Source organism: Nyctereutes procyonoides, unplaced genomic scaffold (genome assembly GCF_905146905.1).
Source record: "Nyctereutes procyonoides isolate TBG_1078 unplaced genomic scaffold, NYPRO_anot_genome, whole genome shotgun sequence".
Lineage (NCBI taxonomy): Eukaryota > Metazoa > Chordata > Mammalia > Carnivora > Canidae > Nyctereutes > Nyctereutes procyonoides.
In genome coordinates, this window is record NW_026575121.1 from 7,320,635 (window position 1) to 7,345,329 (window position 24,695).

At 41.8% G+C, this 24,695-nt stretch overlaps 1 protein-coding gene across 6 annotated transcripts in view; it reads left to right on the forward strand.

Moving 5' to 3' along the window:
- ENOX1 (ecto-NOX disulfide-thiol exchanger 1) overlaps nt 1–24,695 on the forward strand; it is a 550,745-nt gene that overhangs the window by 321,887 nt on the left and 204,163 nt on the right. For 5 of the 6 annotated variants that reach the window (XM_055336176.1, XM_055336180.1, XM_055336177.1 and 2 more), the window contains 2 exons: nt 23,026–23,169; nt 24,028–24,165. In XM_055336176.1, the coding sequence (XP_055192151.1) occupies nt 23,026–23,169; nt 24,028–24,165 (282 nt within the window). The remainder of the gene's footprint in view (nt 1–23,025; nt 23,170–24,027; nt 24,166–24,695) is intronic. The other variant, XM_055336178.1, reaches the window with a different exon arrangement.

Consider the following 24,695-nt stretch of genomic DNA (forward strand, 5'->3'; position numbering starts at 1 on the left):
AGGAGTTCACTAAATATCCACTGAGTCAAAGGGGAAAAGAATGAATGAACCTGAAACGAGTTTTCCATATCCACTCCCGTTGGTCCTTGTACCATTCTTTGGTGTATCACTTAACCAGTCTGATCCGTCTTCTATATTTGCTTTCCTTCTAATATGTGAAGATTATCTTCACCTTTTCTCTTTTTTTCCCCAAGCTACCAAGCTAGTAAGTTGTCATTCCAAAACTAACACCAGCTCTTTGGAATTCTGGTAGTTGTTACGAGCAGTTTCGATGTTGTACTGAGTTCTCAAGGTCAAATGACCTAATCTTAATAAACTTGCTACAGACTCAGATGTGCAGGAGGAACAGGAAAGTGGGTAGTATTTAATCCCATCACATTGGTTCTCTGGTTCAGTCTCCTACTTGTTTCTTGTTCTGAGACAGTTCTACTGTCTTCCTTCTCTGCACTCCTACTGCCACTGAGGCTGAAATTTCATGCCCAGGAGAGTTTATTATACCCTTCCCAGTTAATGAGTTATTTTGCTTGCAGAAGAAAACCGACAAAATGAGAATCAAATAATTCTTTCATGTTTGTTGTCCATTGTTAATGGCCTTGCCCAAAAGTATTTCTCTTTGCCCTTGTCCCTCCTCTTCAGATATGTTTAAATATATTCTATGTATTACCTTTGGTAGTTTTTCAAAATGTTCAATTCCAGTCCTTCTGAGTTTAGGCCTCTCTAATATTCTAAGAATTCTTCTCACTTTTGTGATTGTCTTTACTTCTGTGTCATTGTTGCTGTTTACTTCTCATTTTTGTAGAACCAGAATTCACCAGAGCAGTTCTTGTAAAGACTTAGCAGCTTCTACAGTGGTGTCCCCTCTTCTTTCACTAAGATTATGACTATAGAGTTATATGATCAAAATTTTATTTTTCAGAATCTCTTTTCTATTAGAGTTGATGTCTCTATCTTCGTAGCATACTTACCTTTTCACTGAACCTTTAAAATGTTTTTCACAAGTCAATGGTGTGGATCCGATTAGAATTAATGCTCTCTGTCCTCATTATTATGAACACCAGCCTGGTACAGTAACTTTCTTCTAAGTGTCCAGTCATCTTCATGTTGCTATTGACTTTTTCCCTTTTTTTTCACAACAGGTCAATATTAAGACTATTACATGATAGTTTCCTGTCCTCGAAGGTTGTGAACAGACCTCTGCCACTTCTAACCTGGTTAATTAAACCATTATAAATCTACTCTCCATGAATTTATTTAAAACTCTCTTAAAGTATATATTTTGTGTATATTTTGGTCTCTCGGTTAGTGAATTCTGAAATTATTTCCTGTGCTGTAAAAATGTGCTTTATTTTCTTTCTACTAAAATGCTTCCTTTTACACTTTGAGCAGTAAAACCCTAGTTTTAGTGTTGCATGAGTTGGTGAGTAAATTCATGTTTATATTCTCAAGACATTCCTAATCTTTTCAGTCTGTCTTTTTATTAAAAAAAAAAAAAGCTTACTTTAGTTTTCTAGTTGATAAACTAGCATCTTTAGGTAGGAAAACATTTTACTTAGGAAGCGTGAATTTAAATTCCTTGACATCTTCCTCAAAGCAACATTTGAGAGAATACAAACTACCATTGTCATTCCATAGATACAGAGACCAATATAATCCGAATAACTGCACTTATGTGTAAAGACGTGAAGAGAGACACAACTCTGTCCTTTCAGTGGCCTCCATCACTCTGGATTTCACATACTGGGATTTACCATTTCCTTCTTGAGCTGCCACTTTCCCCCTCTCTCTTCCTATTGGGATATTTTTTATCCCTCAAGACTCATAGTTGCCTTCTCTGTGCTACTTCCCTGACACCCCAGATCAAAGTCATCTTCCCTCTCCCCTCACCATACGTTTTTACAATAATTTTTTAAAAATATTATTGGTTGCAACATCTAGTGACTGACTTCCTAGATAAGGTGGAGACACAGCATTCTGCGAATGGCAATAAGACTGGTTAGTAGGCATAATTTTTTTCCTAACCACTGTATCTAAAAGAAGCACATGTTATAAGGCCTTTCAGAATACCAACTGTATGTAATATTTTGTGTTTTTATTTATTTTTTTAAAGATTTTATTATTTATTCATGAGAGACAGAGAGAGAAGCATAGGCAGAGGGACAAGCAGGCTCCCTGTGGGGAGCCCAATGCAGGACTGGATCCCAGGATCCCCGGGATCACGCCCTGAGCCAAAGGCAGACACTCAGTCACTGAGCCACCCAGGTGTCCCAATATTTTGTGTTTTTAAAAGAGAAGTGATATATATATATCATATATATATATATATATCACCATATATATCATATATATATTATGAACCATATATATCATATATCGGATATATATATGATATATATATATATATCATATATAATGAGTGATATAGTTAGTGCTTTAAAACATGTGAGCTGGGCAGCCCAGGTGGCTCAGCGGTTTAGTGCCGCCTTCAGACCAGGGTGTGATCCTGGAGACCCAGGATCGAGTCCCATGTCGGGCTCCCTGCATGGAGCCTGCTTCTCACTCTGCCTGTGTCTCTGCCTCTCTCTCTCTCTGTGTGTGTGTCTTCATGAATAAATAAATAAAATCTTTAAAAAAAATAAAAATAAAAATAAATAAAACAGCTATAATTAGCCCCACACATTTCAAAAAGACTCAAGCATCATTTTTTAAAGGACAGTATTTAGGGACGCCTGGGTTCAGTATTTAACTGAACTAGATGCCAGCTACGGTGGTCAGTAGCTGAACAGAGAGGACAGGTGCCAAGAGCAGGTTGTAGGAGGAGCTGACTTCTCACAGTCTCTCCTCTCCTACCTGTTTGTGGCATTGTCTGTTAGGATTGGGAAGCAGAGGAAACTATGTATATTATGCTGCTAAATGGAGTAAGTCCAGATGGTCAGCCCACGTTCTGTATAACAGACCACGCTGCCTCTCAACGCTTCATGACAGTTTCTAACATGCAATGATGATAAAAGTCCTCAGTTTTAAATTGCTGCAGGTCTAAGCTTCCTGGCCACACTAGCATGACCAATCGGTTTCCAGCTTTAAAATAACAAGGACAACAGGGCACCCGGCTGGCTTAGTCAGTGGAGTATATGACTCTTGATGTCAGAGTCATGAGTTCAAGCCACACATTGGGCATAGCACCTACTTAAAAGAAAAAAAAAGAGAGAGAAAGAAAAATGAATGGTGTTTCCTGATGAGACCATTCTAAGTGACCAGACAAATCTATAACATAGGTCTGTTCTGCTATGCACAAGGTATTGTGCTAAGAGGTTGATCATTCAGATACTCTCTGCTGCTGAGCATCTAGGAAACTAGTTGGAGAGAAAACACAAACACCTAGACACATAGAAAATAACCAGAAAAAAATGGGGCATGTAAAATGGCCAAAGGGGCACATGGAACATTGGTTGTCAAAATGTAGTTGTTTGCTGTTCGATGGTGGATACCAGCTTAACACGTTTTGCCATCTCTGTACCGTCAGAACATTTTTTACTTATTTATACACAACTCAGTAAAGTATCTGTTTTAGTCTCTACCTGAGCAATAATATCAGCAAAAATCATACAGTCTTCTTCTAACACATTTTTTTTCCTGACACGTTAGGTTGAACTATGTGAAACCTCCAATATCTGACCATTTTTTGAATCCACAAAAACATCTATTTCACATGGCTAATAGTAAACATGACCATTAAAAATTAAAACAGTGGTTTCATATCTCACATTAAATCCCCCGACCTACCACCCCTGAGTTGGAGGGAGCAAGCAGCCATAAAGAGTTGATCTGGCCAGGTTCCCCAGAGGAGGTGGGCCTCGAGGTTTGCCTAAAAGGGAGGATGTGCTGGGAAGAGAAGAAAGAGCAGAGTGCTCTGAGGGCAGCAGCCCAGAGTGACAGCATGTAGTGGGCAGCGGGCCTCACCAGTGAGAAAGGAAAACTGATGCTGGAGAAAGAACACTCCTGTTTCCTCTGATGTAAATTCTTAATCCTTGAATATATCGGAAAGCATGTTTTCAGAGCATGTGAACACAGTTATAAGACCTTCTTGAAGTTTTCTGAAAATTATTCTCTTATTATTACTAATGCCTTAAGCAGGGCATGATATTCCTATTAGGAAGGCTGTGGGTGTCAGCAGGGTGACCGTGGCAATGTAGAGCTATGCAAAGTGGAGGAGGCATGAGCTTGACCAGGTGAAGATAGCTGCATAGTAGGATGGAAGGTCCAGTGGCAGTTCCCCCATCAGATAGACAGTTTTCCTGGCTATCAAATCCCACAGCAGGCTCTCCTGCCAGAGACAGCCACTGACAGGTCTAGGCTCCCTCCAGTTCATTCTAGAAGCTCCTTTTGCCATTCCTGTGACCATCTTGATAGCTCTCTGGCCCATCTCTATTGTGCTGAAGACTCCAGTCTCAGGCTTTCCTCCTTGCCAGGTGCAAGGGACGGGTAACCACCCAGCACATTCCTCTGAGCTTACTGTGAGGGTGAACCAAAGGTCACTTTCCCAGGATTGGTTTCTAGGGCTGCCACGCCTGCCAGGCCCAGGCTTCACCCTGCCTGAGGTGTGTGCCAGCAGAGAACATCGAGGCATCTGACCAGTGGGCCAAGGAACAAAGTGAACTATATTTTTTTGGAATGAAAAGAGAACAACTGTGTTCTAATGTTCGTTGAAAACCTCACTGAGTGCTTCAAGTCAGGGAAATGTGTCCTCATTATCTTTGAAGCTTACTATAATTTAGAAAATTTTGGGTACGACTTATTATTTCCTTAAATTTAGAGAGAATAAACTTGGACACACAAATTTACTTTATTGACAATTTATTGGTTTTTGGCATCTAGTGTTAATTATTTGTGTCTGGCAAAAAAAAAAAAAAAAAAAGAACAAGGCTGGGGCACCTGAGTGGCTCCGTCGGTTAAGTGTCTGCCTTCAGCTCAGGTCATGATCTTGGGGGTCCTGGGATCGAGCCCTGCATCAGGCTCCCTGCTCAGCAGCAGCCTGCTTCTCCCTCTGCTTCTGCCCTCCCTTACCCCTTCTCGTACTCTCTCTCTGTCTCTCAAACAAATAAATAAGATCTTTTTTAAAAAGAACAAGGCAGGGATGCTCCATTAAGTTAATGCTATTTAGATTAAAAAAAAAAAAGCCTGAGGATGAAAGTAGAAACAGACAAGAATGACCACAAAAACAATTCATAAATTAATCTCAGAGCCAAGATGAGGGGCCAAATTACATATAAATCTTTAAAACATCACAGACACTTTATTTCTCATGAGTCCAGGGCAACCATGATTACCGATGATGGTTATGTCCTCTTCCTTGATGATACAGTGAACTTCATTTGTCTGAGCCATTCAGCGAGTTTGTATGTGTATATTTTAAAATACAGGTTTGATTATTATTTAGGTCTAGCAAAGCCAAGGGATCAAGAGAAGATTACACTGAAAAGATATTTTGTCACTCACAGTTCCTCAGAGGGCAAAGCATGCACAGCCGTGGGCCGGGCTGGGAGGCACCTGGGTCAGTCAGGATGCAGAGTGAGCTGGATGCAGGGGAAAACATGGGCAAGAGGCTTTATGGTCGTTTCTGGGGAGGGGAGGAATGAGGGAAACAGTAATAAGCAGGGTTAGGATTGACTAGTGTGAATGATTTGAGCAGGTGCTGAGGTGTAGGGGTTCCCTCCAGGTGCCTGGTGTCTGGCCCTGGGACGATGAGGGCAGAGGAGTCGTGGTTTGGAGTGTGAGCCCCCACAACAGAAATGACTGAGAGGATGAACTCTGGGTTGGTAGGTTTGCCTTTGTGAAATCTGTGCTCTCAGGAGAGTCGTTTACTGTCTCTAGGAATTGGCTAGCCCCTGAAGGGGCAGTCAGTCCCTCCAGTGCCAGCATGGCGACAGGTGTCAAGGCATCAGGAAATACAGAAAATAAAAGACATGATTAATACAGTGTGCATGGTGTGTGTGTGTGTGTGTGTGTACACAAACACATTCATAACATTTATGCAGTGAATTTGTGTTGGGGGAGAGGACGATGCATTTCTACATCAGACACTGATGGAGATTTCGCAGGAAAAACGCAATTTTTTTAAGTCACCTTGCCCTTATGGGAGATCAGCTTATCAAAGTTATGTAATATAACCTCAGATACTAGGAAATCCTAAGGAGAAAAATAAGGCTGGTAGATGGACAGAGGAACTGGCAGTAGGTCAGGGAAGGCCTGTCTGCACAGGGTGACATTTCAGCAAAGGGATGGGGGAAACAGAGGAGAGAGCAGGTGGTGGTGCAGGTGTCTGGGGGAAGCACAAGTGCACAGTCACTGAGAGAAGGTCCTGCCTGGCAGGCTCAAGGAAGAGTAACAAGGCATGTGTCTAAAGGTCTCCGGGAGAGGGACACCTTAGGGAACCAGGTTGCAGAGGTGACCAGAAAGCAGATTCCAGAGGACCTTGAAAGCCATCCAAGAGTCATGGAAGCTGTTTGTGTATGATTCTGCGATGCTAGAAACTTGGGCCAAATGAAGACAAGAGTTCAGCCTCAAAATGCAAATTAAGTAGCCATAACCCCAGTCTATTATCTTATCTTCTTCACTCTTAATTTTGTGATATTCATTTGTGATGGAGTTGGGAAAGCTTAGTATCTTTCTCCCCAAGTTGTACATTGGGAATTTTGTTTTTTTACAGTTTAAAATATGTCATATAGGGGGCATTTGGATGGCTCAGTGGTTGAGCATCTGCCTTCGGCTCAGTTCATGATCCTGGGGTCCTGGTATTGAAATCCCACGTCAGGCTGCCATAGGGAGCCTGCTTCTCCTCTGCCTATGTCTCTGCCTCTCCCTCTGTGTCTCTCATGAATAAATAAACAAAAATCTTAAAAGATTTTTTAAAATAATAAAATATATCGTACAAATAAAAACTTCTCCATATAATAACAAAAGGATAGCTTTTAAGGTCATGACTTTTTGAAAATGACTTTCTGTACCATTGAGTTCCTTGGCATACATGTGGCGCTCAAATAAAGTAAAATACAATTTTAAAAACTGCCACACTTCTGTAAGTCTAGGAGAAGAAAAAAAGATCTGTGAACAATCAACAGTTTATTTTTATTTTCTATTAAATCGTGGTGTTTTTTTGCCCTTGGTATCGTTTACTGAATATAAAGTAAAATTCACTCACATTCCACTTACCATAAGCGTGCCTACAAAGAAAACCTCATTTCAAATCTAATTGTGGACATTGTTCCTTCGTTAAAAATTCATAGGGTTTGTGAATGCGCCATAGAAGTACTGGAGTACCATTATTTCCCTAGCTCTTTTCCCACTGCCAATTCTGATTGGAATTTTAAAACACCCATATCTCTGAGGGAAAAGAAAAAAAATAAGAAAATAAAGAAATAAAATATGAATATAAATAGGAAGACCTCCTGACCAAATATGCTACAGTTTCCTGGTTTAGTTCCAGTGTATGCAGGTGAAGGGACAGGGGCAAACAATCTTCTTTTAACCTCAATATCTTGTTACAGCCACTAACTTCTCCCTCTCAGCAAACTTTAAATTTTCTATTAACTAAGAGCTGGCCAGTTATTTCAGATAAAGGGAGGAAACCAAAGAATCGCCAGCTTGCCATAGGTTGGCACCCATCCACCCACAGTAGTGAGACCTAAGTCACACACGGCTTGTTAGTACACCACATGCTGTTGGTGGCGATGGACAAGCAACGCTTTCTGTTAGCCTCCAGGATGAGCCCCTGTTGTTTATACTGTATAAGCTTTCACTGATTTGGGTCAAGAATATTCAAATACGTAGGGTCCCTGGGTGGCTCATTAAGCGTCTGACTCTTGATTTCAGCTCAGGTCATGATCTCAAGGTCATAAGATAGAGCTCCTCTCTAGATGTGGAGCCTGCTTAAGATTCTCTTTCTCCTTCTCCCTCTGCCCCTTCCCTCACTCTCTCTCTCCCCTCTGTTTCCCTTGCTCTCTAAAATAAAATTAAATTAAAATAAAATAAAATAATAAAAATAAAAGAAAGAGAGGAAGAAAGAAAGGAAGGAAGGAAGAAAGAGTATGCAAAACTGGTGTAGCCACTCTGGAAAACAGTATGGAGTTCCCTCAAAAAGTGACCAACTTTTGCACTACAAGGTATTTATCCAAAAGATACAAACACAGCAATTCAAAGGAGCACATGTACCCCCAATGTTTATAGCAACAATGTCCACAATAGCCAAATTATGGAAAGAGCCCAGATGTCCATTGACAGATGAATGAATAAAGACACACACACACACACACAAACACACGCACATGCAATGGAATATTACTCAGCCATCAAAAAAGAATGCAGTCTTGCCATTTGCAATGACATGGATGGAGCTAGAGTATTATGCTAAGCAAAATAAGTCAGAGAATGACAGATACCACAAGATCTCACTCCTATGTGGAATTTAAGACACAAAACAGATGAACATAGCAGAAGGGAAGGAAAAATAAAATAAGATGAAAACAGATACGAAGGAAAACCATAAGAGACTCCTAACTGTAGGAAACACACTCAGGGTTGCTGGAGCGGGGGTGGGAGGGTGGGGTAACTGGGTGATGAGCATTAGGGAGGGCACTTGATACAATGAGCACTGGATGTTATAGGCAAATGATAAATCACTAGCGTCGACCCCTGAAATTAATAATACAGCCTATATTAACTAAATTGAATTTAAATTTTAAAAAATGTTGAAGAATATACAAATATAAGAAAACTAGTATAGTACATAAGAGTACGATACTGCATATAACAAAACTGATCACATGGCATGGAGGAAATGTACTTCACCCCATCTCATTTATATTTACCATCATTATGTTACATTTAGTATATTTTAGAAGTCACCTTTTCTCCTCATGTAAACTTATTTTGGCAATTTAACTGTGCAAGGAGCTTGCAGATTCAGAAATAATTTGAGTTCCATACGACTCTGATTAGAATACAATCATGACCTTTTTTAAATCCTGCATCATATTTTCAGTCTTAACTCACATTTTCTCTTTAATTTTCTGCCCTTTTTTTTTTTTTTACCATTTTATTTATTTATTCATGAGGGACACAGGGAGAGAGAGAGGTAGAGACAGAGGCAGAGGGAGAAGCAGGCTCCATGCAGGGAGCCCGACGCAGGACTCGATCCCAGGTCTCCAGGATCATGCCCTGGGCTGAAGGCAGTGCTAAAGCACTGAGCCACCCGGGCTGCCCATTTTCTGCCCTTCTTAAAATGACCTGCTCATCCCCTTGGTTCCCAAGAGTGTGATGTAACAACAAATAACATATCCAAAGGGTCCCTGCCATTGTCAGCCGTTGTTCTGAATTTCCTTTGCTGGATTAGGGACATCACGATTCCACTACAAGTTTTTCCTGCTGTTTGACCTACCAGAGCACAGACGGGAGTTTACAGACCAAAAGAGTGATGCTACTGCCAAACCCCTACCACATATAGACTCAAGCCACCTAATCTATTATTCTGGTGTCATGTGAACTAGCAATGAATCAAATCAAAATACTGGTAGAAAAATTAGAGAGATCTGAATATGTATTTTTCGGGGGGATAGTTGGTGTGAAGATGTGCTCACAAAGTCTTCCTTGTTGGAGCTGATGCTGCTCTTTTGAGATCAAGAGAATTCCTTTATGAGAACCTACCTAAAGGCATCTGGATTTTAACTATCAAAATATCTGACAGCGTTGCCAGTAATGTCTCATTTCTTTCTGTGCCTCCAAAAGACATTATGTGTCAGCCCGTGAACTAACTTGGGAGATGAGGATTGAAGGCATAAAGTGGAGCAGCTCAGGAAACTGGGCCCCCGGGAACGTGTGGTAGGAGCTGTCCTATGATATGGAAATCGTGCTGCCAAACTGTCCCGCAAGGTTTTGTGGGAGAGGGAGGGCCCCAGCTCCACACTCGAGCTCCGGGTTGCAGTTGGTCTTTGCTGAGTGTGAAGGTAGCTGCCGCAGTGATGATGATTCTGATACGTGCACGGTGGGACTCTGACTCGAGTGGACGTCCCACAGGAACAGGGGTCTTTGTGCCCCCAGCACCTCCGTTACATCAGCGATCCCTTGGGCCGGGCATTAGAAGTTGGGATTTCTGGGGGCACCTGGGTGGCTCAGTGGTTGAGCATCTGCCTTCAGCTTAGGTCATGATCCTTGGGTCCTGGGATCGAGTCCCACATCGGGCTCCCCGCAGGGAGCCCGCTTCTCCCTCTGCCTGTGTCTCTGCCTCTCTCTCTCTCTGTCTCTCATGAATAAATAGATAAAATCTTAAGGAAAAAAAGAAGTAGTAGTAGTAGTTGGGATTTCTGGTTTACTCAGCTCATGGTTTTACCCAGCACAGGACCTCCACCTCCTGCTTTTCTGCAGCTCTTGTTCCTGGTGGCAGCCAGACAGGAGAATTGAACCCCTGACCTGCCTTGGAGCCAGCTGCTGGGGGAACAGGATAGCCTGTGTTAGAGACACCACCTCAGGTAGAAATGAGAAAAGCAAGTAGAATGAGGGGGGCAGTGGTAGCACAAAGCGGGTTAGGAAAGGGATAGTAACCCGACCTTCCCTGCCAGCCGTCCCACTCATATGGCCCTGAGCAGCCTTTCCATCTTGCCATGCTTATCCCTCAGCATTGTATTTCATTAGGTAGTGGAAGCACAGTGTGGGGAGCTGGTGAAGCGGGCACGTCAAGCAGGGGCTGCCCACACTGGGGGTAATGGTTCTGGCCATCTTTGGTGGTGATGATGCTTACACCAAGTTCTCAGCTCCGATCACAGACTTACCCCCACTATAGGCATATGGACAAGGTTAAGTGCAGTTTGGGCCAAGACATCTGGGAGACTTCCTGAGAAAACCTAACCTATGAGGCTACGTACAGGTCAACTGTAGGAAGAGATCTTTGGCATCTGTTTGCCACTCTTCTTTTCTCTAAAGGCACAGTTACTCTTTAGAGAATGAGTCTCAGGGATCCCTGGGTGGCGCAGTGGTTTAGCGCCTGCCTTTGGCCCAGGGCACGATCCTGGAGACCCGGGATCGAATCCCACGTCGGGCTCCCGGTGCATGGAGCCTGCTTCTCCCTCTGCCTGTGTCTCTGCCTCTCTCTCTCTCTGTGTGTGTGACTATCATAAATAAATTTTAAAAAAATTAAAAAAAAAGAGAATGAGTCTCAGTGACTCTTAAAAACGTGTGCATCTCAATGAGGCGATGGTCTTGAGATGTCTTCCAGCAGTGATGTGTGATTTGCTCAAATTCTTCCCCTTGCCTACTCTGATAACTGAAGTACCAGGGTCAACGTGGATGACTGCAAACCGAGGGAAGGGCCGTGCGAAGACCACAGTGCTTCCAGGTTCTGGTTACCTTGGGATCCTCTGACTATGGCTCTACCCTGCCTCGGTGGGCCATCTGCTGGCACAGCATTTTCCCTCTGAACAACTCTGGCTCCATGTGTATTTAATGCTCACAGCAATTCCTGGCTTTGGCCTGCTTGTCTTTTTTGGAAGGGTAGGGTTGGGGTGAAGGGAGGAATCTTAGTGAGTAAGCCTAGCACTACACTAATGAAGAGTTATGTCCAGAATCTGGTTGTCGTTTTCTCATGATAGGCAAACTCCTATGAGTATCTAGTCGGCCACACTGCAGCAAGCTGAAGTCCGATAAGGCTTTTTTAATCTGCAGACTCTTTCACAACTGGGTCTGTGTCTCATTGGCCATTACATTGCAGATCTCAAGCACATTGCCTGCTCGCAATACGTATTTAATAAAGATCTGCCAATTGAACGCGTCCCCCAGGGGATGGAATAACCCTTTCCTCTGTCTTTAGAGCCTGTTGAACCAAGAAGGGCTTCCTAGTCTGGCTCCTTGTGAGAGAAAAGCCTCAGTTCCCCAAATCTGCAACAACAGAGGCCCTGGCTCAAACAAAGGGAGCCTTGGGGTTCTGCTGTTCATTAGCTTGGTGACCCCGTGGAAATGAGCCCAAGTCTTAAGTTTCCAAACCTTTTCATCTTCTGTACAAAGTCGCTAATAACATCTATCTCATAGGTGGTTGTTGATATCTCATAAGATCAAAGATGTGGGACTGTTACATAAGACGCTGTCTTCCCAGCAGGGGCCTCTGGGAGAAGGGTTGAGGGAATGGCATTCGCCCTTCACTTTACAGACTTCAGCTTTTTGAACTCATTACAAGTATTAACAATAATACTTTGAGAATAAAAATGTCCTTATGAGAGTAGTCATTTCCATCTACCTAACCTATATTGACGTTTATCCTCAGATTGGAAAGGTGTCCCCACTTTCCACCACTGCAAAATTCACTACCGGAAAAGAAGGGCAGTTGCATTGGCTGGAAGGATGGCAGCAAGGGTTTGTCTCCTGTTCGTGAGAGTTTAGTATTCAGAGAGTGTAGCGCGAAAAGTCCGGAAAGGATGCTGCATTTCGTTTTACGTTGATTGTGTGTCTCCAGGTTACGTCTGCCTACTTCGTAGGTTATCAATAAGATGCTTTGTGTTGTAGCGACTGTCAGGTGGATACTTTGGATAAGTACGTGAACGCGTGTCTACTTGCCCTCACACACACACACTGCACTGTTTTCACCACCCCTGGGTGCCGGTCATTTTCTTGGTCATTATTTTACAATAAATGTTATCTCGTAATAAACCATAACATTTAGAGCTGCATAAGAATAAGAACATCAGAGGACTCGAAGAGCAGAATATCTTTTTTCGTTAAGACTAAAAAGAAAAAAAAAAATATGATAGTGCTAGTGGGGATCCATTTAAAATATTTGTTTAGATTGAGTCTAAGCCATCTTGCTGTGAAAAGAGTAAACCACAGTAGCAATAGCAATGTCCTGTGATTCGCACAAAGCACATTCAGCCGAATTTCTTTTTTATGAATAATAAAACCATAAATCCACACAATCACTGTAAAGCTAACATGAAATTACATTCACGACCACAGGCCAGACGTTTTCCTCCCCTATCTGTTTCCAAGGGTCAGCACTTTGCTCCCCCACCCTTTTCTCTGATAATACATTAGTCGTCTGTGAAGAAATGACTGGGGGTTGCATCTGATCCTGAACTGAGGTTGGCAAATTTAAGGGGAAAGCATAGCTTTGTTTATCCCACACGTCGTAGGCAGGCCAGGGACAGTGTCTCAGAGCAGCCGTTGAAAACTTCTGCAGACTCCCAATGGTGACAGCTTTGCTTTGCTTTTTAGAGGCCCCACCCCACACGGCACTTAACATACAAAATGCACTCACATCCGACACATGATGTGATTGTGTTTCTAGGACTTTCGCACAGGACTTCTGTGATTCTGCTTTTGAAATGATTTGCCAATGAGTGACCTGGTCTCTCATTTAAAGCCAGCTCTGAGTTTTCCATCATTGTGCAGACTCAGGTTTTTTTGTTGTTGCCACATGAGGAAGCCCCACTTACTAGTGATTTTCCACGATACCGATGTCTATATGACTATTAAATGTGATGATTAGAGAAATTGTCATAATACAAAATTTCTAGCTGCTTCATCAAATCCGTATTTGGCTTTGATGACGCATGTTTCCCTGTCTGTTGACATAAAACGTTCTCCGCTCCCCAACCTTACAGTAGACTCTGTGCCCTCAGTACCTAACTGATAACACAGCCACAGCTAGAAAAATAGGCTCCTTTCCCAGGGCAGATGCGTTGTTGATCTGGAAGATTGAAGTAGAAAAAGAGCTTCTATTTGAGGAGCTTAGTCCTCCAAATGCCATTCCCTTGTATGGAAGGAAGGATTTCTGTGTGACATGCTTAAGAGGCACATACCTCCTCCCACTGACAGGGAGAACGAGTGTTAATGGGAGAAGGTAGGGTTGAGGGGAGCATGTTTACACCCTTGTATGGAAATCTGTAACCGAGATAGAGAGCAGAGATGGAGCTACAGCTGGGGCAGCAGCCTTCGCCAGTGACCTTCAGACCTCCACGGAGGTTTTCTGGGTCATAAAAGCCTCGCTGAGACCGCTCTGTGCTGCCGGTCCTGAACTCTGAGGGTGATCCTGACCTCCAAGAGCAGCTAGAACATGAAGCCTTCCCCATGGAAGAACCAAGACAATCTTTCTCTTAGCTTCTGAATCTCGAACGTCCCTACAGGCTAGAACCACCTTGCTGTACACCCTCCAACCTCCAGTCTCAGGAACCTGAATATTTCCAGGCCCCGAAGGCCTTCCTCTTCTCTGAGCACCTCCACTTGAACCTTGATGAACACAGCCAATGGCACCCAGGGTTTGACCCACTTCCTCAAAATACTCCTTGCCGGCCCAGAACTTTCCAGTTGGATATCTTGCTGTACATCCCTTTGCCCCAGGAACAAGCCCTCCTCCAACTAGCCCGCCCCCCAGGAGGTAACCACGTCATCTGTGACTCCCCATAGAGTGAAAAGGACTCTCCCTGGGAACCTGAGGCCCCCACCATCCTGCTCACTGGTTTCAGACCATAACCAAGGACTGTGGGTGGTCATTTAGGGAAAAAGAAAACAAGGTCTCTGGCCAGGGCACCCCACTGGAGGTGAGGTGTCCTGCTAAATCGGTAAATCCTGGGGCGATCATGGCTGCAGGGCTAATACTTCATCCACCGTGTTGCAAAGGCATCATTAAGAGCACATTAGTTTAAAGAATAACTAACACGTTGTGTGTTGACTCTCCTAGGAGAAATGTTAATCAGGATGAGCAACTGGCTCAGGCTGGTCAGGGTCTGATCTGGGTTTTATTGCAGGTAGATTTCCACAGATTAGAGAGCTCTAATCAGGGCTTTTTTTTTTTTTTGGAAAACATAATTCATTTACCAGAGTTTGCAGCCATGTCAGGGTCATTTAGTCACCCACTACAATTAAAATGTTCCACTTTGTAGCTTAATACGTTTTTCATGGTCGGGGCAAGGTGTCAAATGAGCACACAATGAAAAACCTGAGTTCAAAACAGCACAAATTGTAGAACGATATTGTCCTCCATCCCTTATTAGAATGAGATAATAATGTTTACAGAAATTGCCTTCTGTATGTAACTGTGGCCGTTCAGGCCAGCCTGTGACCGGGATGCCTTGTGCTCCACTATACACCCATAAAAGATTGCTCTTTATTTTTTAAAAAAAAATTTTTTTAAGATTTTATTTATTTATTCACGAGAGACACAGAGGCAGAGGGAGAAGCAGGCTCCATGCAGGGAGCTCGACATGGGACTCGATCCTGAGTCTCCAGGATCACACCCGGGCTGAAGGCGGCGCTAAACCGCTGAGCCACCAGGGCTGCCCCAAGATTGCTCTTTAATTGGTGGCAGTGCCCATGGCCTATAGACCTCACACCTTGAGGGCTGATTTCTTTGAGGCCTGAAATCCACCTAAAATCTGTTTCGGAGGGGCTCCCCCCCTCTGCCCAAAGGACTCCTTCTTCTGGTCTCTCCATTGCTCTTTCTCCATAGCCCATGGCTCTGTGTAGTGTCAGCACTGCGTTGACTTGGTCTCTCCCACAGAACCTTTGAATGGGAATGTGAGGAGGACAGAGAACATGCAAACAGGAAACCAGCCTGTCGGGTGAGGGGAAGCACAGACTATCTGATCTGTCCTTATTTACCTCCATAAACTTGCCTGTGACTTACCGGTGGGCAGTTATGCCTCAATATTCCCTCCTCAGGGGATAGGAGAGTCCTCCCTTCCCCGAGGCCTCACATGGCCGCAGAAGCAAGGTTCAAGAGCAGAGCTCCGAGCCTTTATTTTCCAGGTAAGAGCTCTGCCAGAGGAAGAACATACCATCTGTTGCCTGCCAAGAAACAATTGCCTGCCAGAAACATTTGAGGGACTTCCACATCCAGGAGAAGTTGGAATTCATGAAATCTTGGGTTCGAACCTTGATGTTCTCTGAACCTGGGTGTGTCTGTCCTGAGTCCTCAGGGACTTAGAAAAAGCTTTGCTTAAAGTGAGACTCTTCTGGTTCTAATGGGCCCAGGCTTCTGTTTATGGATGAAATTGCTTCCTCTAATAACTCGCTCACCAGCAGAGTCAGCAACGGGAGCTTTCCCCATGCTAGGTATATTTGGGAAGGTAGAAAACAACCTACAACAACACCTGGTGTATGTGGTTGATGGATATCCACTAACGAGAGGTTCTGAGTTGACCCATTACATGTTTCATAAACAACCTTCAGCTGTAATACTGCCCTTCTCAGAAAATCTGAAATAATCTGAGTGGGGAAGCTCCTGTATTTTAAAACTTGCCTATACAAAGGCTTTAAAATTATATATTATCACAGTAGCATTGAGTTGTATTTTCTTTTCCGTTTTTTAATGGAAAGAGAAATACTTTTTCCCTAAGGTCTCAAGCTTTCTCTTTTATTATTTTGTTCAATTTAGAAATAGAAGATGTAATATTTTTTAAAGCATAGGTTTCCTGAAAACAAAATAATTTTACCTTTGTCATTTCTCTACACTTATAAATGTAATGCCAAATTGTATTTTTCTTTGTGTCAGAAGATAATCGGCTTTATCTACCCATGCCTGTGCTGGTGGAGCTGTCTCTGACAAATTTGGTAATTTTATTTGATTTCATGACTTCAGAGAAAGACCTTCTAGGTCTGTCTCATTCATATTCTCTCTCTCTCTCTCTCTCTTTCTCTCTCTCTGTCTCTCTCAACATTATGTTCTTTGAAGACAGACATGTCACAGGTAAAACTTTATCATCCATTCAGTAACCATGTCCTCCCTAAGATGGAAGGAAATGATTTGTAGTTTAAAACTGGCTGCTAGACAGAGTGGAAAAATGGAGGATGTAATCACAAGTCCTTAACAACATTTTGTGTTTGAGAAATGGCCAGATCTGCTTTTTTTGTCGCCTGTGGCACGCATGCCAAATGGAAATTTTTCCTTTCTTCCAATGATTTCACTTCTTTAGCATAGATGTTCATATATGCCCTTATTACACTAATGTCCTGCTTAATGGGTCTGGAGATGCTGCTATTTATAGATTTCAGCCCATTCAAAGAACAGCTGCAAGAAGTCACAAAAGGGGAGCATCTCTGTAACCTGATTATGACCCTACACTGGTTGCCAGGGAGGTGTGGGATCTTAGATCTTGGAGAATGACTTGTTAACTGTACCAAAAGCTTATCTGGAAGGATCTAACATTTTTTAAAAATTGTCTTTCTTTGACACATTAAATTCGTCTGTGTTCTAGTTTCTAAAAGCAATTACCCCTTTTTTGTTCTTTAGCTTTCAGACCTCCAGCTTTTCAGGATCTCCATGAGATCCTGAAACTGAAGTTTATCCCTTTACTCCTTTATTATTTCCTCCTCTCTCTTTTTATTTTCCTTTTTAATTTCCTTCCTTCCTTCCTTCCTTCCGTGACTGAATTCACTTGAAAAACGTATATGTATGTGTATACACACACATATAACTTCTATATTATTTTAAATGTATTTTATAAATTTATAAACATTGTAATTCTATATGTAATAATTTATCTATTGCATATAAATTATGTATTACATATAACTATTATATATAATCTACCTAATTATATATTACACAGGACATAAATAATTACATATAATGGGTCAATTCATCCCCTCATTCATGGATATCTATAAGTAGAGATATAAAGGGAGAGAGGGTACACACATGCACATCTGCCAAATTTTGGGTACTGGGCTTGCTAGCTGCAGGGTATGCAAAGATGACTAGTCTCCTTAATCACTGTAAGCTTGTTGTTTATTAGAGACATAGACATAAACAACTAATTAGAATATGAAGTCACAAATGTTGGTATAAAGGTCTAGGGAAATAGGGGAGCACAGCAGAGGGAGTATATGTCCCCTTTGTCTTCTTAAAGAATAGACTAAAGGAATGCCTGCTCCTTGATTGAGCATCTGCCTTCAGCTCAGGTCATGATCCTGGGGTCCTGGTATCAATTTCCGCATCGAGCTCCTTGCAGGGAGCCTGCTTCTCCCTCTGACTATGTCTCTGCCTCTCTCTCTCTGTCTCTCATAAATAAATAAATAAAATATTTTAAAAATAGTTCATACTTTACAAAAAAAAAAAGAATAAACTAAAAACTACAAACAGCAGGAATGGCATCATTCCTCAGGTACACTGTGCCACATGTGTGTGTCAAATTTGTGACACTTTTTTGAAAAGAGTTCACTAATCTTACAAATACATGAGTGACAGATTAGATATTATGGAACACCTGTTGATTTCATGGCTTTGCTAGAATGTGCTGTAAGGTTCAGCCATGCCTGAATTGCTCTTTGCCCAGCTCCAACCTCTGCCCACGACCATCTCCAAGAGGTGACTTTTCTCTCCACCACTGAGAAGGATCCTTTTATCTTTCTTTGATGTAATATTCCTACTTTACAATTCTCTCATCAGAAATTCCCCCATAAAATCTAATTCTTCATAAAATCTAGTTAAATCTAAATGTCCTCTTCAAAACGTTAATCTTTTTATTCCCATTAATCAGGAGATACTGATCATTCATAACCAACATCCTATATACTTAATAGACTTGAAAATGTTATCATGCCTTATCAGGCGGTACCTTAGGTAATCTTCATTATCAGCTGCTCCCCTAAAGCACATCCAGCACTGCAGAAATTACTCCTATCTAAGAATTAAGGAGTCACGTAGACTTTATAGACATTTCAGTAGAGGGGGTAAAGAAAATGCTCATATACATTGTATGCTTCCCAACAAACCACCTGAAAATCTGCTTCAGTCATTTCTCTTTTCCAAAGTGCCTATTTGCCTTGGGTGGCCACCAAGACCCCCTGTTTCTTTCCCTTCAGAGCCTTGGTGTCCTCTTTTACCACATTTTGCAAAACAATTCCACTCTGCCTCAAAACTTGCAGATTCTACTCATATCTTAGATCAGTAAGTCATAAGGCCTAGTACATGGCAGGACCCATCCTCCTTAGAAGCCTAGTATTCCTCTACAGTAATTAGACTCTGTCCTTTGGGATCCTTTTGTATCCGAAGAAATAGTAGAATTCTATAAAACAGATGAAAGACATTAAGCTTTTCTAGTTGTTTCTCAGTGGGAAAATTGGCCTGAATTACTTTACCATTAGAGGAAGCAGAAATGTCTCCCTTATTATTCATAGACAGCTGCTTAAAAATCATGTAGTCAATACATAAGTAATATCTCTTAAACAATATTCTGTATTTTTTAAACATTTCTATAACCTTAAGAATATGCTACTGATTACATGAACATCAAAGCAAATTATTTTCTTAGTACTAAAAAAGAAAAGTAGAACTTTGGATGGGAATTCATTTCTCTTTTTGCCATAAGTATAAGCCATGATAATGCTAATGAATAATTCCTACCAAATAAGATTCAGATGTCATATTAAATAAATTTCCTTTGGAATCAACTCTTAATAACGTTAATAAATATGATTTTCTCACCATAATTATTTTTCTGTTGAAGTAGGCTTGAACCTGAGGATGTAACATCAAACAAAATCATTCTTCTAAATTAAAAAGAAAGAGAATTTTCAAAACTTAACCCATCTCCACCCCATCTTATAGCAATCTATGCATTGTGGACAGTTACAGATGGGCCTATTATTCATAGCATATGTATGCCCTTGGGACCCGTAAAAGTTGGACAGGGTTAGCAAGAGTTGTGTTATTTACAGTGAGGGAAGCCTGTGCCATTTGTTTGCTTGGTTGTTTCATAGTTGGGGAAGAGGAGGAAATGGTATTTTCTTAGGCTTGGTGAGTTTCAGAAATTATTTACCCCATTGACATAGACCAGTGAAATTTTGAGCATAAATAGATCTTTTTGAACAGTTATGAAATGGAGTATGAAGTTTTGTACTTGAGTATAACTTAACAAAGAATAAGTTAGATTTCAGTTGAACCCTGGATAAAGCTGCATTTATCTTTGGCATTTGGTACATCTGATTATTTTGTGATGATCTTACTCCACTAAAAGCTGTAAATTCAAGCTGCCAGTTTCATAATTGATCATCAGTCTCTTGAAAGCTTTTGTAGTTGTATAGACAAAAAAAAATCTAAAAGAAAAAATTTATGCATCTTTTAAATCACATTGTATTATTTTATAAAGGATTTATAGAAGATGAAGAAATATTCTGCTACAATTTAGGTGTGGCATAGAAAACTAGGGCAATGCTTGCTTTTAGAAATATCAAGTGTTACTCACTCTTTTAGAATTAATTGCATAATTATCCAGTAGAACAGTATGATCCCAGGGTACCTTAATAGAAACACTACACTTCCAAATAAAATAATAATAATTAGCACCTACTATATTCCAAGTACCTTATTAGCTATAATTTTTAACTCCCCACATCTCTGTGTGTAAATAAACACCATTAACAATATTAATCTTTTCTATAGTTCAGAAATAAGAAAACTTAAGGCAGAGAAATTGATTTGAATGATAAATTAGGCATTATGGCTCTGAGTCATCTAAGAGGCAGGTTTTCAATAGGGACGATAGATGTTAGAGTATGAAAATCACTCTTGCCACTATTCATAAATTACTAGGCAGTAATTAATTTAAAATATCATCTTTCATCCGAGCATCAGGGAAATTTACATTTTTTTAAAGAATTACATGGCATCTTGAGACTCTTGGATAAGCCTAAGATGTTACAGAATTTAACTTTAAAGTTACCATTCTAGGTACATGGTAGCTACATGAAGTTGTATGCCATTAAAACCATCGGGTTGGTAAACCAAAGACCATGTAATAAATTAAATGTCACAGAGTCTAATTAGGGGATAAATTCAGGTTTGCAAACCACATATTGCCAGCAAAGCAATGGGGTTTTGTTTGTTTTTGTTCCACTGCTGCTGTCAATGAAACAGCATCAGTTTAGGATGGGCATGAAAGTGTGGATAGGTGCTATGGGCCCCAAGGACATCTAATGCCCCCTTGTAACACCATAATCGCTAAAAAAAAAAAAATGCCATTGGAACAGACAGTTATAGAGCCATGGAAAGCTGACACCACCCCTGAAATACTGTTGCAAAAAAACCAAGGTGAAATATGGCTGGTCAGGTACAAGTTGTAAAGCCTACAAAGTAAAGGGATGTTCTCTGCTATAATGATCCAGAAACAGCAGACTCATTGGACAGAAAGGTGTGATTAATGCCCATTTGGGGAGAACCCGAGCTGGAAGGAAGCCAGCCAACTAAACTTAATTTGGGCAGATAAGTAGGATAAATAGTGACCTTGCAGTGATCTGAAATGACTCTACTACGTGGCCATTCGAGCAAAAGAATGAACAGTGTAGCCAGACTCTGCTGTGATCTGAACTGGTTGGAGGTGGAAAGAGGAAAGTGAAGCTTTGAAGTTTCATCATAGAAATATAGCTGGTGCGTGGGTAGCCGAAGGGCAGACATTTAGGTTAGTCACATATTTGTGTTCCTGTGTTGATTTTCTGTGGTGAGACTTGCCGTCTGATGGTCTCCATTGCCTAAGACAATTGATTCACCATAGATAAGCAAGTCCTCAATTCACTTGGGTAGTAGGGTTTAATTGCAAGGTATAAAACATTTGTCCTGAGTGCATTTCACTCCCGAAGTTGAAGTGTTTTTTTCCTGCATGGTGGTGTTTCATCTCGCCGACAAATCATTGGAAAAAACTCCCCATTATGTCACATGCCCCTCTGGTCTCAGACTAGGCATTTGTGGAGACCATGGAAACAATTTGCTCATTTTTACCCACCTACCCTTGAAATATTGAAATCTGAGCTTCCATTTGAACTTAACTTATACTCAACAGGCAGTGAGCTTTCTTTGACAGTATAATGTTCAATGGGATTAATGATTCTCATACCTAAGAATCAAAGAAATAAAAGAGCACACCATAAAAGGGCCAAACTTTGCACTAGACACACACAAACAGACGATAGCCCCTAATTCTAAAATATCCATTGGCAGAAACATGGATTCGAAAAATTTCTAATTTTGTACCTAAGTAAAAAGAAACAATTAAATCCAATCATTATATCAAATCCACTTAAAATTCACACTTCTCAGATCATACATCTAAGCGGTGTGTTTGTCTTTGTCTTTTGAACTGGTGAAAGTGCACTTGACACATGTATGTGTGAAAAAATATGTATGTAGGAATGCTGCGTTTTGCCTTTTTAAGGATGGAGAGAAGGCCTTTTATAAATAGTGTGTTCTAAGGGGACCCTTTCCTTTGCAGCTTTATTCGATGTTTTATTGTTATTTGTTTTTATTAGAAAAGTGTCCCAAAAAGTTTAATAAAAATACACGCATACGTGTGTGTGTGTGTGTGTGTGTGTGTGTGTGTGTGTGTGTGCGTGCGTGCTGTGAGACTTCAGGGAGAATTCAGACCAAACAAATTGTGGCCTGTTCAATATATCTACATAGAACTGAAAGAAACAACTGCATTTCCTTTGCCGCTCCAACATCCTCTCAATCTTCTTTTGTGAGCAGCATGCCATTCTTTCCTTTTGCCTTTCCCCACTATTGTAATTCGGGTGCACTCCTTTACCAGCCTCATGGCCAATAGCTTCTTGCTTTTCTCTTCCCCTCCTCTACTTTTTTTTTTTTTTTTGCCTCTCTGAATACATTTCACAGACGACCGTCTTCCAAAATAACAACATCAATTAATTTTTTAACTTAAAAAAAATCATATTTAGCCCTGAGTCTGGCCTCTCCATTGATGTGTAGTGTGTGGAAGAGGCTGTGCAGGGGCTGATAAGCCCCGTCTGTGATGTGTCTTCAGAAGGAGGCAAGGCGAATGGGGCTGCTTATTCAGGCAGCTCGGCTCTAGGTGAGTTGACAGCGGACCCGCCAGGCACCCAGAGCTGCGAACCCACGCAGGTGCTCTGGGCCTGTGCCTAGGACTCTGTGGCTGGAACTCATCCCTTGTCGTTGGTCTGGTTTTGCACCCAAGGCAGTCTTGTCCTCGAGGGCTCCCTGGGCCAACCGTCACGATCGCTCACCACACTTGCTTTCCCCTCTTGCAGAATCCGATGACCTCCGTGGGGACCCTGCACTCAGCCATCAGAGCGCTCCTGCCCCCCAGGATGCTCCTAATTCAGGAGTAGATGCAGGCAGCGTTGAAAGCATCTCCCGGTGCCCCCAGCAGCTTCCTCCGATGATGGCTGCAGGTAAATGTCAGCACGGGACACAAGCAAGGCACTTCGAGCAATTAGTGGAAAAGCCTGCCCGGCCTGGCCATGAAAAGAGGCATCGAGCGGGGAACCCGGGGTCCTCTAAGAAATCAGGCCGTGGACCCGGTGTGCCTCAAGGAGCATGAAGTCAAATTTCACATATTTTGCTGAGCTTTTGTTTTTCTTGCTCTGCACTTTTTTTGTGTTTTTAATGTTATTTATTTGCTTATTTTGTTTTGGTGAAAGGCCGAACCCGGGAAGAAATATTTTGTAAGAGTCCTTTTAGGCAGACACCTGCACTTCCTTAACGTAAGGACACAAAAAGCTTAGAAAGGAAGGAATACGTTAGAAGATAACACGAATGAATTCAGTCAGGACCCGTTTGGCTACTTGACAACTGTTTTTAAAGATTTTATTAATTAGTTAGAAGGTGTGCGTGCTCCAGAATTCCACTCAGAAGCAGATGAATGTCCTTATTTTCAGTGTACCAGGCCAATTGACTTGTTTTACCAAAGTCCTGCTTTACGTCTCAACCTTGGAGCGTAAATGAACCTTTTTGCCACTGAGACAGAGGAGCAGTTCTTCAGTTTTGTTTTGTTTTTTTTTCTAGGCCTACTTCCTTAATGGCAGGCTGGGCGCCATACAAGCTACATGTCATTAACTTTCCTCTCAGAACGTACTTGGAAACCCTTTATGTTTACGTCTGGGGCAAACATGGCCGTTGATCACAGTGCTTTATTTTTGTGTGGTTTGGGAATGTGCTAAATGAAGTCTCACCTCTCCAGAAATGTGATCTCCTTTACGACAAACACTCTTGCCTGTTGACTGGAAGTCATGGTTCGTTTCTCCCCACAGCAGCCGACGGTTTGGGGAGTATAGCGATAGACACAACGCAGCTCAACATGTCTGTGACAGATCCCACAGCCTGGGCCACCGCCATGAATAACTTGGGCATGGTTCCCGTGGGGCTGCCTGGACAGCAGCTTGTGTCCGGTAAGCTTGGGTTTGAAGGGACTTCGCAGCAGTGCCAGAGGGTGTGGGGGACAGGTGCACCCGGTAATCTCCCCACGCCCAAGTGTTGGGCGTAGTCTGGGACTTACGCCCGGGCCGTGCTTGGCAGGTTGTGCTGGAGGTTCTTTTCCTCATCACCTTGCTCCCTCCTGCCTAGTAGCTCTTCTCAGAAAAAGCCAAAGGGGAGATGGGCGGGGGGTGGGGGTGACTGGGTGACGGGCACTGAGGGGGCACTTGATGGGATGAGCACTGGGTGTTATTCTATATGTTGGCATATTGAACACCAATAAAAAATAAATTCATAAAAAATAAATAAATAAATAAATAAATAAATAAATAAATAAATAAATATTTAAAAAAAGAAAAAAAAAGAAAAGCCAAAGGCAGTATGGAGCCTCTGAAGCTCTGCAATAGCAGTGTCATATTTTAAATTGCTAAATAGAAGAGCTGACATTTGCCTTCTGATTTGCAGAACTCTTCCACATACATTATGCCATTTGATTCCACAGTCA